Here is a 17,730-nt window from a genome sequence, read left to right on the forward strand (position 1 = left end):
GATCCCAGTACAAGACCCTGCAGAACATCACTAGTACAGGCCTGCAGCCAGAAGTTCCTCAATGTTCCAGTGGCTATTGGGGTGTTGAGAGTATAATCCCATCAGAATGATTGCACATTTCTTATTTTTGAGTGCTACCCTTAAAGACTGTAAATGAGCCTGCCATTATGTCCCCTCTATAGCTTTGATATTGATATTGCAACATACTTCCCCACCCCCCACACAACTTTAATCTCCCACTCTATCTTTACTAAAACATGGAAACCGTAAGACTTGAAACATGGCACTGGGTCTGACTCTGTGACTCAGAAGAGAAGTGGGGAAGAAGAGGTGAGTGTGGTGATAGGGGATTTGTTATTTAGGGGAACAGAAAGAAGATACTCTGGGCAAGAACGAGATTCCCAGATGGTACGTTACTTCCAGGGTGTCATGGACTGGGACACCTCTGATCGAGTCACCTCAGATCGAGTCCTCAGTATTCTTAAGTGGAGGTTGAGCAGCCAGTGATTGTTGTCCATGTAGGACATAGGTAGGAAGAGTGACAAGGTTCTGGAAAGGGAGTTCAGCAGCTAGGTGATAAGTTAAAGGGCAGGGTCACAGGATTCTACCCAAGCCACTTGTTAATGAGGACAGACATAGGAAGATTATACAGTTTAATACATGGCCAAGGAGGTGGTGTGGTGGGGAGAAGGGTAAGATTTTTGGATCATTGGTTTCTCTTCCAGGGAAGATGGGACTTGTACAGAAGCGGTGGTTTGTTCATGAACTAGAAGGGGACTAATATCCTAGCGCAAAAGTTTGCTAATGCTGCACAGAGAGGTTTAAACTAGAGTTGCAGGGGAATGGGAACCAGAGTGCCAGACAGATAGTGGAGAGGTTGTGGAGACAGATGTTTTTAAGACCTCAGAGAGTTAGGAACCAAAAGGTTAACCATGATGCGACTCGTGTCCTGATCTGCGTATATTTCAATGCAAGAAGTATCGAAGGAAAGGCAGATGAGAACAGGGCATGGACCAACACATGGAATAATGATATTGTAGCCATTAGTGGGACTTGGTTGCAGGAGGGGGCAGGACTGGCAGCTCAATATTCCAAGGTTCCGTTGTTTTAGATGTGACAGAACAGGAGGAAGGGATGATGTTACTCATCAGGGAAAAACTCAGTCAGGACAGACTGGAGAACTCGTCTAGTGAGGCGTTATGGCTGGAGCTGAGGAATTAAAAAATGAATGACCATGTTAATGGGTCTATATTACAGATCATCCAACAGTATGAGGGATTCAGAGGAACACATTTTTAGAGTTTGCAACTGTTGCAAACTATTGGGAGTTTGCGGAGTGATCAGACTCACTTTGGGAAGTCTGATCACCTTGCTGTACTTCTGCTCCCTAACTATAGGCAGAGACTGAAGACTGTAGCACCAGTAGTAAGAACCAAGAAGTTATGGACAAGGGAAGCACAGGAACACCTACAGGACTGCTTTGAATTGATGGACTGGACTGTATTCAGGGATTCATCTTCGAATCCGGATGAGTATGCTGCATTTGTTACCAACTTCATTAAAACCATAATGAATGAATGTGTGCCTACAAAGACTTACTGTACATTCCCAAACCAAAAGCCATGGATGAACCAGGAGGTACGTCATCTGCTGAAGGCTATATCTGTGGCATTCAAGTCTGGCGACTCAGGTCTGTACCAGAAAACCAAGTATGATTTATGGAGGGTTAGTTCAAGGGTGAAGAGACAATTTCAAATGAGGTTGGAAGTGACATCGGATGCACAGCAACTCTGGCAGGGTTTGCAAGACATTACTTCCTACAAGGCAAAACCCAATAGCATGAATGGCAGTGATGATTCACTACCAGATGAACTCAATGCCTTCTCTGCCCATTTTGAAAGGGAGAGTATAACTACAGCTGTGAAGATCTCTGCTGCAGCTGATGACCCTATGATCTCTGTCTCAGAGGCCGATGTTAGTTTGTCTTTAAAGAGAGTGAACTCTCACAAGTCAGTAGGTCCCAATGGAGTACCTGGTAAGGCTCTGAAAACATGCCAACCAACTGGCAGGAGTATTCAAGGGCATTCTCAACCTCTCACTGTTATGGGCAGAAGTTCCCACTTGCTTCAAAAAGGCAATATTTATACCAGTGCCTAAGAAAAGTAATGTGAGCTGCCATAATGACCATCACCCGGTAGCACCCATATCAACAGTGATTAAATACTGTGAGAGATTGGTCATGACTAAAATGAACTCTTGCCTCAGCAAGGACCTGGACCCATTGCAATTTGTCTTTTGCCACAATAGGTCAATGGCAGACACAATCTCAATGGCTCTTCACACAGCTTTAGACCACCTGGACAACACAAACACCTACATCAGGATGCTGTTCATCGACTATAACTCAGCATTTAATAGGATCACTCCCACAGGCCTGATTGAGAAGTTGCAGAACTTGGGCCTCTGTACTCCCTCTGCAATTGGATCTTCAACTTCCTAACCGGAAGACCACATTCTGTGCGGATTAGTGATAACATATCGTCCTCGTTGACAATCAACACTGGCACACCTCAGGGGTGTGTGCTTAGCCCACTGCTCTACTCTTTATATACCCATGACTGTGTGGCTAGGCATAGCACAAATACCACCTATAAATTTACTGACAATACAACCATTGCTGGTAGAATCTCAGGTGGTGACGAGAGAGTGTACAGGAATGAGATATGCCAATTAGTGGAGTGGTGCTGCAGCAACAACCTGGCACTCAACATAGTAAGATGAAAGAGCTGATTGATGGCTTCTGGAAGGGTAAGACAAAGGAACACATACCAATCCTCATAGAGGGATCAGAAGTGGAGAGAGTGAGCAGTTTCAAGTTCCTGGGTGTCAAGATCTCTGAGGATCTAACCTGGTCCCAACATATCAATGTAGTTATAAAGAAGGCAAGACAGTGGCTATACTTCATTAGGAGTTTGAAGAGGTTTGGTATGTCAACAAATAAACTCAATAATTGCTATAGATATACCATTGAGAGTAATCTGACAGGCTTCACACTGTCTGGTATGGGGGTGGGGGGGCTACTGTACAGGACTGAAATAAGCTGCAGAGGGTTGTAAATGTAGTCAGCTCCATCTTGAATACTAGCCTACAAAGTACCCAGGACATCTTCAAGGAGTGGTGTCTCAGAAAGGCAGTGTCCATTATTAAGGATCTCCAACACCCAGGGCATGCCTTTTTCTCACTGTTACCATCAGGTAGAAGGTACAGAAGCTTGAAGGCACATAATCAGTGATTCAGGAACAGCATCTTCCCCTCTGCCATCTGATTCCTAAATGGACATTGATCCTTGAACACTACCTCACTTTTTAAATATATATTATTTCTGTTTTTTGCATGATTTTTAATCTATTCAATATACTTATACTGTAATTGACTTATTTATTATTTATTTTCTTCTTCTATATTATGTATTGAATTGAACTGCTGCTGCTAAGTTAACAAATTTCATGACACATGCTGATGATAATAAACCTGATTTTGATTCTGAACTGTTGCAACCGTTGCAACAAATATTGGGTTGTGATAGTAGGTGATTTTAACTTTCCACATGTTGTCTGGGACTCTCATACTGTAAAAGGGCTGGATGGGAAAAAGTTTGTCAAAGGTGTTCTGGAAAGTTTTGTTAATCAGTAAATACAAGTTCCAGCAAGAGAGTATGCAATAGAAACATAGAAACATAGAAAACCAACAGCACAATACAGGCCCTTCAGCCCACAATGCTGTGCTGAACACATGTACTTACTTTAGAAATTACCTAGGGTTTCCCATAGCCCTCTATTTTTCTAACTCCGTGTATCTGTCCAGGAGTCTCTTAAAGGACCCTATTATATCTTGATCTGTAGTTAGGGAATGAGGTAGGGCAGGTGACAGAAATTTGTGTAGGTGATCATAATGCCATTAGTTTCAAAGTAAATATGGAAAAAGATAGGTCTGGTCTGCAGGTTGAGATTCACGGTTGGAGAAAAGCCAATTTTGATGGTATCAGAAAATATCTGTCAAGTGTGTATTGGGACAGGTTGTTTTCTGGCAAAGGTCTTCTTGGTAAATGGGAGGCCTTCAAAAGTGAAATATGAGAGTACAAAGCTTGTATGTGCCTGTAAGAGGTAAAGCTAACAAGTTTATGGAACCTTGGTTTTTAAGAGATATTGAGGCTCTGGTTATTAAAAGAAAAGGAGGTGCATAGTAGTTGCTATTGAGGTGCTTATGGAGTATAAGAAATGCAGGGAAACTCTTAAGAAGGAAATCAGGAGGGCTAAAAGAAGGCAAGAGGTTGCCCTAGCAGACAAGGTGAAGGAGAATCCTACAGGATTCTACAGATATGTTAAGAGCAAAAGGATTGCAAGGAACAAAAGTGGTCCTTTGGAAGATCAGAATTGGAATCCATGCATGGAGCCAAAAGAGATGGGGGAGTTATAAAAGCATTTTTTGCATCTGTAATTACTCAAAAGGTGACTGAACCCTGTGGTACTCCACTAGTCATAGGCAACTATCTACTACCACACTCTGGCTTCTTCCACTCAGTCAATGTCTAATTCAACTTACTACCTCATATTGTATGCCGAGCGACTGAACCTTCTTGACCAACCTCCCATGCGGGATCTTGTCAAATGCCTTGCTAAAGTCCTTATGGACAACATCCACTACCTTGCCTTCATCAACTTTACTGGTAATTTCCTTGTATAATTCTATAAGATTGGTTACCCTCAAAAAAAAGAAATAAGATTAAAAGAGTACAGAGGAAATTTTCAAAGATTTTGCTGGGGCTAGAGGACCTGAGTTATAAGGAAAGATTGAATAGGTTAGGACTTTATTCTTTAGAAGATTGAAGATTGAGGGGAGATTTGATAGAGGTAGACAAAATGATGGGGTGTATAGATTAAATGCAAGCAGGCTTTTTCTACTGAGTTTGGTTGGGACTACAACTAGAAGCCATGGGTTAAGGGTGAAAGGTGAAAAGTTTGAAGGGAAAATGAGGGAACTTCTTCAATCAGAGAGTTGTGAGAGTGTTGAATAAGCTGCCAGTGCACGTGGTACATGTGAGCTCAATTTCAATATTTCCAAAAATGTTTGGATAAGGCATGGATGGTAGGGGCCTGAAGGACATTGGTCTTCATACAGGTCAATGGGAGAAGGCAGTTTAAATGATTTGGCATGGACTAGCTGGGCCAAAGGGCCTGTTTCTATGCTGTACTTTTCTATGGCTTTATGACTTGAAGACCATAAGACATGGGAGCAGAATTAGGCCATTTGGTCCATCAAATCTGCTCTGCCATTCCATTATGGTTGATTTATTATCCCCTTCAACCCCATTCTCTGAGTACTTCTTGAGTTTAAGAGCCAAGAGGTAATGTTGCAGCTATACAGGACCCTGGTCAGACCCCACTTGGAGTACCGTGCTCAGTTCTGGTCGCCTCACTACAGGAAGGATGTGGAAACCATAGAAAGGGTGTGGAGGAGATTTACAAGGATGTTGCCTGGATTGGGGAGCATGCCTTATGAGAATACATTGAGTGACCTCGGCCTTTACTTTGTGGAACAGCAGAGAATGAGAGGTGACCTGATAAAGGTGTATAAGATGATGAGAGGCATTGATCATATGGATAGTCGGAGGCTTTCTCCCAGGGCTGAAATGGTTGCCAAGAGACGACACAGTTTTAAGGTGCTTGGAAGTAGGTACAGATAAGATGTCAGGGGTAAGTTTTTTACTCAGAGAGTGGTGGGTGCATGGAATGGGCTGCTGGCAACAGTGGTGGAGGCGGATATGAAGGGATCTTTTAAGAGACTCCTGGATAGGTACATGAAATTTAGAAAAATTGAGGGCTATTGGTAACCCTGGGTAATTTCTAAAGTAAGTACATGTTCGTCTCAGCATTGTGGGCCAAAGGGAAACTATAGAAATGGTGCAAAGGAGATTTACTTCCTCATCCAGGTCATTTATAAAAATCACAAAGAGAAGGGGTCCCAAAACAGATCTCTGAGGCACACCACTGGTCACTGACCTTCATGCAGAATATGACCTGTCTGCAACCACTTTTTGCTTTCTATGAGCAAGCCAGTTCTGGATCCACAAAGCAATGTCTTGCATGGGGTACCTTATCAAATGCCTTGCTGAAATCCACATACACTACATCTACTGCTCTGCCTTCATCAATGTGTTTAGTCACATCCTCAAAAAATTCAGTCAGGCTCAATGCCTTTGACTAAGCCATGCTGACTATTCCTAATCATATTATGCCTCTCTAAATTTTTGTAAATCCTGCCTCTCAGGATCTTTTCCATCAGCTTACCAACCACTGAAGTAAGATTCACTGAAGTAATTTCCTGGCTATCTCTACTCCATTTCTTGAATAAGGGAACAACCTCTGCAACTCTCCAATGCACCAGAACTTCTTCCATCCCCATTGACGATGCAAAGATCATTGCCAGAGGCTCAGCAATCTCCTCCCTCACTTCCCACAGTAGCCTAGGATACATCTCATTTGGTCCTGGTGACTTATCCAACTTGATGCTTTCCAAAAGCTCCAACACATCCTCTTTTTTAATGTCTATATGTTCAATCTTTTCAAGTTATCCCTATAATTGAAAGATCATTTTCCATAGTGAATACTGAAGCAAAGTATTCATTAAGTATCTCTGCTATCTCCTCCGGTTCCATACACAATTTTGCACTGTCACACTTGATTGGTCCTACTCTCTCACGTCTTATCTTTTCGCTCTTCACGAACTTGTAGAATGCTTTGGGGTTTTCCTTAATCCTGCTTGCCAAAGCCTTGTCATGGCCCCTTCTGGCTCTCCTAATTTCATTCTTAAATTCTTTCCTCCTTGCCTTATAATATTCCAGGTCTCTGTCATTACCTGGTGTTTTGAACCTTTCGTAAGCTTTTCTTCTTGACTAGATTTTCAACACCACGGTTCTTGTACCCTACCATCCTTTCCTATCTCATTAGAATGTACCTATGCAGAACATCACGCAAATATCCCCTGAACATTTGCCACATTTCTGCCATACATTTCCCTGAGAACATCTCTTCCCAATTTATGCTTCCAATTTCCTGCCAGATAGCTTCATATTTCCCCTTACTCCAATTAAACACTTTCTGAACTTGTCTGTTCCTATCCCTCTCCAATGTTATTGTAAAGGAGAAAGAATTGTGATCACTATCTCCAAAATGCTCTCCCACTGAGGGACCTGACACCTGATCAGGTTCATTTTGCAATACCAGATCAAGTATAGCCTCACCTTATCTACATTATTTTGTCAGGAAACCTTCCTGAACACACCTAACAAACTCCACCCCATCTAAATCCCTCGCTCTAGGGAGATGCTAATCAATATTTGGAAAATTAAAATCTTCCACCACGACAACCCTGTTATTATTACACCTTTCCAGAATCTGTCTCCCTATCTGCTCCTTGATGTCCCTTACAATTGGGTGTTCTATGAAAAACAACTTCTGAAAATCCAAGTAAGTAACATCCAGTGCCCCTCCTTTGTTTACCCTGCTTATTATTTCCTTGAAGAACTCAAATAGATCGGTCAAGTAAGATTTCCCTTCACAGAAACCATGCTGACTTTAACTTATTTTATCATCAGTTTCCAAATGCTCTGAAACCTCGTCCTCAATAATAGACTCCAACACGTTCCCAACCACCGAAGTTAGGCTAACTGGTCTATAATTTCCTTTCTTTTGCCTTCCTACCTTCTTAAAGAGTGGAATTTTCCAGTCCTCTGGGACCATGCCAGAATCAAGTGATTTTTGAAAGAACATAACCAATGCAGCTGTTAGCTTTTCAGCAACCTCTGGGATGTAGTCCATTTGTTCCAGGTGACTTATCCACCTTAAGACCTTTGAGTTTGCTTTACACTTTTTCCTCTGCAATAGCAATGCCACCTACTCCTGCTCCCCGACACTCATGGACCTCTGGCGCACTGCTAGTGTCTTCCACAGTGAAGCCTGATTCAAAGTACTTATTAAGTTCATCCGCCATTTCATTGTCCCCCATTACTACCTTACATGCATCACTTTCCAGTGATCGAGTATCAACTCTCACCTGCCTTTGACTCTTTTTATATCTGCAGAAAACTTATTGGTTAGTTTGCCACCATATTTCAACTTTTCCCTGCGGAAAAGGTATCTTTTCCCAGGAGTCCTGTGGCTCCTATATCATCTTCCTGATGACAGCAGCAAGTGACCATAGACCATAAAACCATAAGATATAGGAGCAGAAGTAGACCATTCAGTCCATCGAGTCTGCTCCGCCATTCAATCTTGGGCTGATCCAATTCTTCGAATCATCCCCATTCCACTGCCTTCAACCCATACCCTCTGATGCCCTGACTAATCAAGAACCAATTTATCTACGCCTTAAATACACCCAATGACTTGGCTTCCACAGCTGCTCATGGCAACAAATTCCACAGATTTACCACTCTCTAACTACAGTAATTTCTCTGCATCTCAGTTCTAAATGGATGCCCTTCAATCCTGAAGTCATGCCCTCTTGTCCCAGAATCCCCTACCATGGAAAATAACTTTGGCATTTCTAATCTGTTCAGGGCTTTTAACATTCGAAATGTTTCTATGAGATCTTCATTCATTCTTCTGAACTCCAGGGAATATAGCCAAAGAGCTGCCAGATGTTCCTCATACAGTAACCCTCTCATTCCTGGAATCATTCTCGTAAATCTTCTCTGAACCCTCTCCGATGTCAGTATATCCTTTCTAAAATAAGGAGCCCAAAACTGCACACAATAGCCCAATTGTGGTCTCACGAGTGCCTCACAGAGTCTCAACATCACATTGCTGCTGTTATATTTGATACTTCTAGAAATGAATGCCAACATTGCATTCGCCTTCTTCACAATCGACTCAACCTGGAAGTTAGCCTTTAGGGTATCTTGCACAAGGACTCCCAAGCCCCTTTGTATCTCTGCATTTTGAATTGTCTCCCCATCTAAATAAGTCTGCCCGTTTATTTCTTCCACCAAAGTGCATGACCATACACTTTCCAACATTGTATTTCATTTCCCACTTCTTCGCACATTCCCCTGAAATATAGACAATAGACAATAGACAATAGGTGCAGAAGTAGACCATTCGGCCCCTCGAGTCTGCACCGCCATTCTGAGATCATGGCTGATCATTCACTATCAATACCCAGTCCCTGCCTTGTCCCCATATCCCTTGATTCCCCTATCCATCAGATATCTATCCAGCTCCTTCTTGAAAGCATCCAGAGAATTGGCCTCCACCGTCTTCCGAGGCAGTGCATTCCACACCTCCACTGGGAGAAGAAGCTCTTCCTCAACTCTGTTTTAAATAACTGACCTCTTATTCTCAATCCATGCCCTCTGGTACTGGACTCTCCCAACATCTGGAACATATTTCCTGCCTCAATCCTATCAAATCCTTTAATTATCTTAAACGTTTCAATCAGATCCCCTCTCAATCTCCTCAATTCCAGCGTGTACAAGCCCAATCTCTCCAATCTCTCTGCGTAAGACAGCCCTGCCATCCCAGGAATCAACCTAGTGAATCTACGCTGCACTTCCTCAATTGCCAGAATGTCCTTCCTTAAACCTGGAGACCAAAACTGTACGCAATATTCCAGGTGTGGTCTCACCAGGGCCCTGTACAAATGCAAAAGAACATCCTTGCTCTTGTATTCAATTCTCCTTGTAACAAAGGCCAACATTCCATTTGCCCTCTTCACTGCCTGTTGCACTTGCTCATTCACCTTCATTGACTGGTGAACTAGGACTCCTAGGTCTCTTTGCATTTCTCCCTTACCTAACTCGACACCGTTCAGACAATACTCTGCCCTCTTGTTCCTGCTTCCAAAGTGGATAACTTCACATTTATTCACATTGAATGACATCTGCCAAGTATCTGCCCACTCACTCAGCCTATCCAAGTCTCCCTGTATTCTCCTAACGTCCTCTTCGCATGTCACACTGCCACCCAGTTTAGTATCATCAGCAAACTTGCTGACTTGCTAAATCATTGACATAAATCGTAAAGAGCTGTGGTCCCAATACAGAGCCCTGTGGTACTCCACTAGTCACCTCCAGCCAGTCTGAGAAACACCCATTCACTGCTACCCTTTGCTTTCTATCTGCCAACCAGTTTTCTATCCATGTTGAAACCCTGCCCCCAATGCCATGAGCTCTGATTTTACTCACCAATCTCCTATGTGGCACCTTATCGAATGCCATCTGAAAATCTAGGTACACAACATCTACTGGCTTATCCTCGTCTAACATCCTTGTTACACCCTCAAAAAACTCCAACAGATTAGTCAAGCATGATTTGCCCTTGGTAAATCCATGCTGGCTCGGCCTAATCCTATTTCTGCCATCTAGATGTGCCACTATTTCGTCCTTAATAATGGACTCAAGCATCTTCCCCACGACTGACGTTAGGCTAACAGGGCGATAGTTCTCCGTTTTCTCCTTCCCTTCCTTCTTGAAAAGTGGGACAACATTAGCCACTCTCCAATCTTCAGGAACTGATCCTGAATCTAAGGAACATTGGAAAATGATTACCAATGCATCTGTAATTTCCTGAGTCACCTCTTTTAGAACCCTCGGATGCAGACCATCTGGACCCGGGGATTTATTAGCCTTCAGTCCTACCAGTCTACTCATCACAGTTTCTTTCCTAATGTCAATCTGTCTCAATTCCTCTGATATCTTATGACCCTGGCCCATCCATACATCTGGGAGATTGCTTGTGTCCTCCCTGGTGAAGACAGATCTAAAGTATGCATTAAATTCTGTTGCCATTTCCCTGTTTCCCATAACAATTTCTCCCAATTCATTCTTCAAGGGGCCAATATTGTTCTTAACTATCTTCTTTCTCTTCACATAGCTAAAAAAGCTTTTGCTATCCCCTTTTATATTCCTGGCTAGACTGAGCTCATACCTGATTTTTTCTCTCCGTATTGCTTTTTTAGTTAAGATCTGCTGTTCCTTAAAACTTTCCCAATTATCTGTATTCCCACTCATCTTAGCCCTGTCATACTTCTTTTTCTTTAATGCTATACAATCTCTGACTTCCTTTGTCAACCACTGTGGCCCCTTCCCCCTCTTTGAATCCTTCCTTCTCATTGGAATGAACTGCATTTGCATCTTTTGTATTATGCCCAAGAATATCTGCCACTGCTGATCCACTGTCTTTCCTGCCAGGGCATCCGCCCATTTAACTTTGGCCAGCTCTTCCCTCATGGCTCTGTAGTCTCCTTTATTTAATTGCAACACTGACACCTCTGATCTGCCCCTATCCCTCTCAAATTGTAGATAAAAACTTATCATGTTATGATCACTACTTCCTAATGGCTCCTTTACTTCAAGATCACTTATCAATTCCTGTTCATTACACATCACCAAGTCCAAAATAGCCTCGTTCCTGGTTGGCTCAAGCACAAGCTGTTCCAAAAATACATCCCTTAGACACTCCACAAACTCCCTATCCTGGGGTCCAGCACCTACCTGATTCTCCCAGTTCACCTGCATGTTGAAATCTCCCATAACGACTGCATTACCTTTAGCACATGCCAATGTTAACTCCCTAATCAACTTGTACCCAATATCCACGCTACTGTTTGGGGGCCTGTACACAACACCCATTAGGGTCTTTTTACCCTTACTGTTCCTCAGCTCAATCCACACAGACTCTACTTCCCCTGTTCCCAAGTCACCTCTTGCTAAGGACTGAATCTCATTCCTCACCAACAGGGCCACCCCACCCCCTCTTCCCATATTTCTGTCTCTACGATAGCACGTATACCCTGGTACACTCAATTCCCAGGCCTGATCCCCTTGCAGCCATGTCTCCGTTATCCCAACAATATCCTAGTTCCCCATTTTCATCTGAGCTTCAAGCTCATCTGTCTTATTTCTGACACTATGTGCATTCAAGTATAGAATTCTTAGCCCATTCCTCCTCTCTTTGCTTAAAACACTGTCTACTGTACCTAACCCAGCTCCTTGAACTTCCATCGGGCAAATTGCACCCTGAATTTTGATGACCTTCTCAAGATCACCCAAACCTTGTACACATTTAACCCCATGCACCTTCTGACCAACCCTCTGGATCTGGATCCCTGCCCCCTGCACATCTAGTTTAAACCCCCCTGAGCAGCACTGGCAAATACTCCTGCAAGAATGTTAGTACCCCTCCGGTTCAGATGTAGACCATCCCTTCGAAACAGATCCCAATGTCCCTGGAACAAAGACCAATTATCCAAAAACCTGAACCCTTCCTTCCTGCACCATGCTCTCAGGCTCGTATTAATGTGCATAATCATTCTATTCTTCACCTCACTCGCACGTGGCACAGGTAGCAATCCCGAGATTGTCACCCTGGAGGTCCTGCCTTTCAGCTTCACTCCTAACTCCCTGAACTCTCTAAGCAGGACCCCCTCACTCACCTTACCTACATCATTGGTCCCTACATGGACCACTACATCTGGGTTCATGCCCTCACTCTCAAGAATAGCCTGCACCCGATCTGAGATGTCCCGGACCCTGGCACCAGGGAGGCAACATATCATCCGAGACTCCCGATCTGCCCCACAAAATCTCCTATCTGCCCCCCTAACTATAGAGTCCCCTAAAACTATCGCTCTCTTCTCTTCCCTCCTCTCCTTTCTAGTTGAGGGTTCAACCTCTGTGCCAGAGGCAGGACCACTACAACTCATTCCTGGTAGGTCATCCCCATCAACAGTATCCAGTACAGTATACTTATTGTTAATGGGAATGGCCGCAGGGGTGCTCTGCTCTCTCTGCCTGCTCCCCCTGCCTCTCTGGACCGTCACCCATCTGCCTACTTCTTGGTTTTTTGGTGTGACTACCTCCTGATAACTCCTATCTATCTCTGCCTCCACCTCCCGAATGATCCGTAGTTCATCCAGCTCCTGCTCCAACTCCCTAACTCGGTCTGATAGGAGCTGCAGCTGGACGCACCTTTTGCAGGTGTGGTCATCAGGGACAACTGTGTTGACCCTGACCTCCCACATACTGCATACGGAGCACACCACTGCTCTGACTGTCTCCCCCATACCTGAACTGGATTAATAGAATAAGTCTAAAAAGCACCTAGCGACCTTACCTTCTTCCCCTCAGCGAGCAATCACACAAGCTTACCGAAGTCCCCTTACGCCGAAGCCCACTTAGCCAAAGCCCAGGACTCTGCTTCCACGGACTCCGCTGCCCGCTCTGACAAGAAGTCCTGCCTTTTATCTAAGTCTCTCTGCAGTCTCTCTGTTTCCTCAACAGTACCTGCTCGATGATACCTACCCTGGTATCATTGGCTTCACACACATACTTCCTGTCTCTATTCTACAACAGACAACCTCGCCTCGACCCGTTAATGCTGTATCCCCATTGAGCCAAAGCCTTCCTACTCTGTCTCCCTCTACTCTGTTGCCTGCTCCTCTGACACCCGTTCTATAAGGCTGTCTCCTTTTAAACTCTTCTCACTGTTCTCACTGGCTGACGCCCATGTGCTTGCGCAGTTGTGCCCTGATCAAACCGCTGAAGAAATAACCTTATGCTCTCTTAACACCTCCGGATCATTGCACAACACCCGATCCAGCGCAGCCGATCCCTTAGTGGGCTGAACAACAAGCTGGTTTGAAAAGCCATCCATTTTACAAATTCTCTGTCTTGAGGTTCAGCACTGACCTGCTTTTCCAAATCCACTTTCATGTTAAAATCCCCAACGATTATCATGACATTGCCTTTCTGACGTGCCTTTTCTATCTCCTGCTATAATTTGTAATCCACATCCCGGCTGCTGTTTGGAGGCCTGTGAACAACTCCATTAGGGTCCTTTTACCCTTGCCATTTCTTAATTCAGCCCATAGAGACTCTACACCTTCCAATCCTATGTCATCTTTCCAATGATTTAATATTATTTCTTATACACAGGGCAACACCACCATCTGCCTACTTATCTATCTTTCCGATACACCGTACATCCTTGGATGTTAGGCTCCCAATGGCAGCCATCCTTCAGCCAAGAGTCAGAGATGGCCACAACGTCATACTTGCCAATCTGTACCTGAGTATCAAAATTGTCCATTTTATTCCTTATGCTGCGTGCATTCAAATATAACATTTTCAGTCTAGTATTTGTTGCTTTCTGTTTTAACTGCACCACGCTTCTATTGCCCTGTAACTCATGCCACTGGCTGTGATTAAACCTCATCTTCTACCTGTTCTTTCTATAATCTGTGTTGCGTGCTATCTTTGATTTATTTCTGTTTTCCCCTTCCTCAACCCTGTCACTCCGGTTTCCATGCCCCTGCCAGATTAGTTTAAACCCTCTCAAACAGCTGTATTAAATGCATCTGCTAATGTATTGGACCCCTTTGGGTTCAGGTGTAACCCATCCTTTTTGTACAGGCTGTACCTCCCCAGAAGAGGCCCCACTGATCCAGGAATCTGAAGCCCTGCCCCCTACACCAGTCTCTCAGCCACACATTAATATGCCTAATCATGCTATTCTTGCACTCACTGGCATGGAGCACAGGTAGCAATCCTGAGATTACTACCCTGGATGTCCTGCTTTTCAGCTTCCTACCTAACTCCCTGAATTCTCTCTTCAGTACGTCCTCCCTTTTCTACCCATGTCATTGGTACCAATGTGTACCAAGACTTCTGGCTGTTCATCCTCTCCCTTCAGAATACTCTGCACTCAATCCGAGGCATCCCGTACCTTGGCCCCTGTCATCTGGGAGGCAACATACCATGCAGGTATCTCTATCAGGCTGACAGAATCTCCTGTCTGTTCCCCTCACTATGGAATTCCCTATGTCTATTGCATTCCCCATCTTTCTCTTTCCCTTCTGCATCACAGAACCAGGCTCAGTGCCAGAGACCCGATTGTCAGGTCAACCCTGCACCCGCATCCAAAATGAGATGATGATTACTGAATGGGATGGCTACAGGGGTGCTCTCTACTATCTAAGCTCTTCCCTTTGCTTCCCTGATCGTCACCCACTTATCTAACTGCTGCAGCCTCGGGGTGACTAACTCACTGTAGCTTCTCTCTATCTCCTGTTCACTCAGGAGAGTGAAGAGGAGAGTATAACCTAGGTGGTGGGCATCCCTGATGACTGATGCTGCTTTCCTGCAACAATGCTCTGTGTTGATGTACACAGTGGCGGAGAGGGCTGTACCCCTGATGGACTGGGCCATGTTCACTACTATATGCTGGTATTTCCGTACCAGGCTGCGAACACCCAGTCAACATACTCTCCACTCTACATCTATAGAAGTTTGTCACAGTTTTAGATGTCATGCTGAATCTTCATAAACTATGGAAGAAGAGGCACTGCCATGCTTTCTTCATAATTGCACTTATGTGTTAGATATAAGACAGGTCCTCTGAAATGATTACACCAAGGAATTTAAAGTTGCTGACCTTCTCCACCTCTGATCCTCAATGAGGATTGGCTCATGGACATCTGGCTTCCTTTTCCTGAAGCTCTTTGGTCTTGCTGATACTGTATTGAGTAAGAGGTTGTTATGATTTTCAATCTGCTTCCTATATGCTGATTCATCACCACTTTTAATCCAGCCTATAACAGTGGTGTCATCAACAAACTTGAATATGGCATGGCAGCTGTGCTTAGCCACACAGGACATTTATCGCCCATTCCTATCCCTTACTCAAACAGGTCTCTGTTCTGGCTACAACACCATGGTTCCACTTACAGATCCAGCTGATCCATACTCTGAGTTCATCACCCTTGCCTCTTACTCTAGCATTAAAATACACACTTCAACCCATCTATCTCATTGTGTCTATTACTTTGTTCCTGCATGTTCTTAACATCTGGCTTTCTCCACTTGCTGAACTGCTACCCTTGATCCCATCCCCCGAGCTTGTTTAAAACCTCCTGAGTAGCACCAGAGAAAGCTCCCTGCCAGGATATTGGTTCCTCCCTGCCAGGATATTGGTTCCCTTCCATCTGATGCAATGCCTTTTAGTTACTATTACTGACACCTCTTGTTCTGTTAAGCAGCATTGACCTCTCCATTCTACTCTCCTTTTTGCAGGGTGCATATTCAGGCCTGGCAGCTGGATTTGCAATATCCTTGTGGGTTTCCATTGGGGGTATTCTATACCCACCCAGCCCTGGAATTATGGGTGTTCTCCCACTCAACACAAACAGCTGCAATGCTTCCTACAGGTACAACACAACCCTCAATGGCAGTGTGTGGATCATTGGCAGAGGAGGAGAGAGTTCAGGGCTAATGGAGAGGTGAGACTAATCTTTGATGTCCTGGCATATCTTTGTTGTCACCTCCATCTCTGAAGTTATGTACAATGGTCAATTTTTTCCATGTCAGACTGCTTAACCAGAGGAGGTCTGCTGTTGGGAATAATCAGTGAAAACTCAAAATGACATCTAGATTGAGAGAAGAGAGAGTGGTCTCATCTGTATTGATAAGTGGAAAAAGGTATAGCTGGGTCAGAGAGGGAATAACATCTGGAATCAAAATGGATAAGAGATCTCCATAGTGGAGGAATAATTGGTGGAACAGGTGGGTGTGATGGGGGCAGTGAACTGGGATAAGCCAGAAACAACTATAAGATGAAGGTGACTACACATCTGAGAGGTTTGTAACGTGAATCCAATGCAAATTACTCATGTCATTTCTGTTGCAGTGCCCCTGTAGTTCAGCATTTCTATGCCTTGTCTTACCTTTATTATGGAATCCTGGGAACAACGGTAACTGTAATTATTGGAATCGGAGTCAGTTATTTAACAGGTAAATCAGACAATTTTACACAAAATCCTGAAACCATATTCTGTAAGAATAGTCTTGCAATCTTTAACTATTTAAAAGAATTAAAAACAGATGTAACAATTCACACGGAATACTGAGGAAAGAACTAATGGAGAGGATGGTGTTGGAAATCGAAAGAGATCCACTGAAAAACAATAGGGAAGTATACAGAGACGTTCATGAAACAGCTAAGGGGGCGTAGAGAGATAGCCTTAGATCAGGACTTCCCAAAACTTTATTACACTATAGACCAATGCCGTTTAGCAAGGAGTCTGCGGATCCACAGGCTGGGAACATTTGGCTTAGATCAAAGAATTTTAGTGCAAGCAATGGAATTCAGAACAGGACTGTTGTGCTAATTTTCAGAGGGGGCAATTGGGATGGATGTCATGGGTTTCACTAGGGGAGTTTAGGATGTGTGTGATGGCTTCAGTGGAGGAGAATAGAACTGGTGTGATGGTTTCAATGGTGTGTTTGGGACTGGTGTGATGAGGTTCAGTGGGGAAGAATGGGACTGATGTGATGGTTTCAGTGGGAGAGTTTGAGGCTGCTCTAATGGTTTCAGATGGGTGTTTGGGACTGGTGTGATTGTTTGAGTGGGGTGTTAGAGATTTGTGTGATTAGGTTTAGAAGGGGAGAATGGGACTGGTGTAGTGGTTTCAGTGCGGGAGAATAGGACTGGTGTGATGGTTTCAGTGAGAGAGTTTGGGAATGGTATGATGAGTTTTGGTGGGGAGTTTGGGTCTGGTGTGATGATCTTCATGGGGTGTTTGGAACTAGTGTGATGAATTTCAGTTGGGGAGTTTGGGACTGTTGTGATGGTTTCATTGGAGAAGAATGGAACCCATGATGGTTTCAGTGGGGTG

At 44.0% G+C, this 17,730-nt stretch overlaps 1 protein-coding gene across 1 annotated transcript in view; it reads left to right on the forward strand.

The window, feature by feature from the left end:
* The window catches only part of LOC132405765 (sodium/iodide cotransporter-like), a 140,667-nt gene that overhangs the window by 92,055 nt on the left and 30,882 nt on the right, over positions 1-17,730 (forward strand). The window contains exons 12-13 of the mRNA XM_059990777.1: positions 16,130-16,335; positions 16,743-16,846. Of these exons, the coding sequence (XP_059846760.1) occupies positions 16,130-16,335; positions 16,743-16,846 (310 nt within the window). The remainder of the gene's footprint in view (positions 1-16,129; positions 16,336-16,742; positions 16,847-17,730) is intronic.

This window comes from Hypanus sabinus, chromosome 16, assembly GCF_030144855.1.
Source record: "Hypanus sabinus isolate sHypSab1 chromosome 16, sHypSab1.hap1, whole genome shotgun sequence".
In the NCBI taxonomy this organism is placed as follows: domain Eukaryota; kingdom Metazoa; phylum Chordata; class Chondrichthyes; order Myliobatiformes; family Dasyatidae; genus Hypanus; species Hypanus sabinus.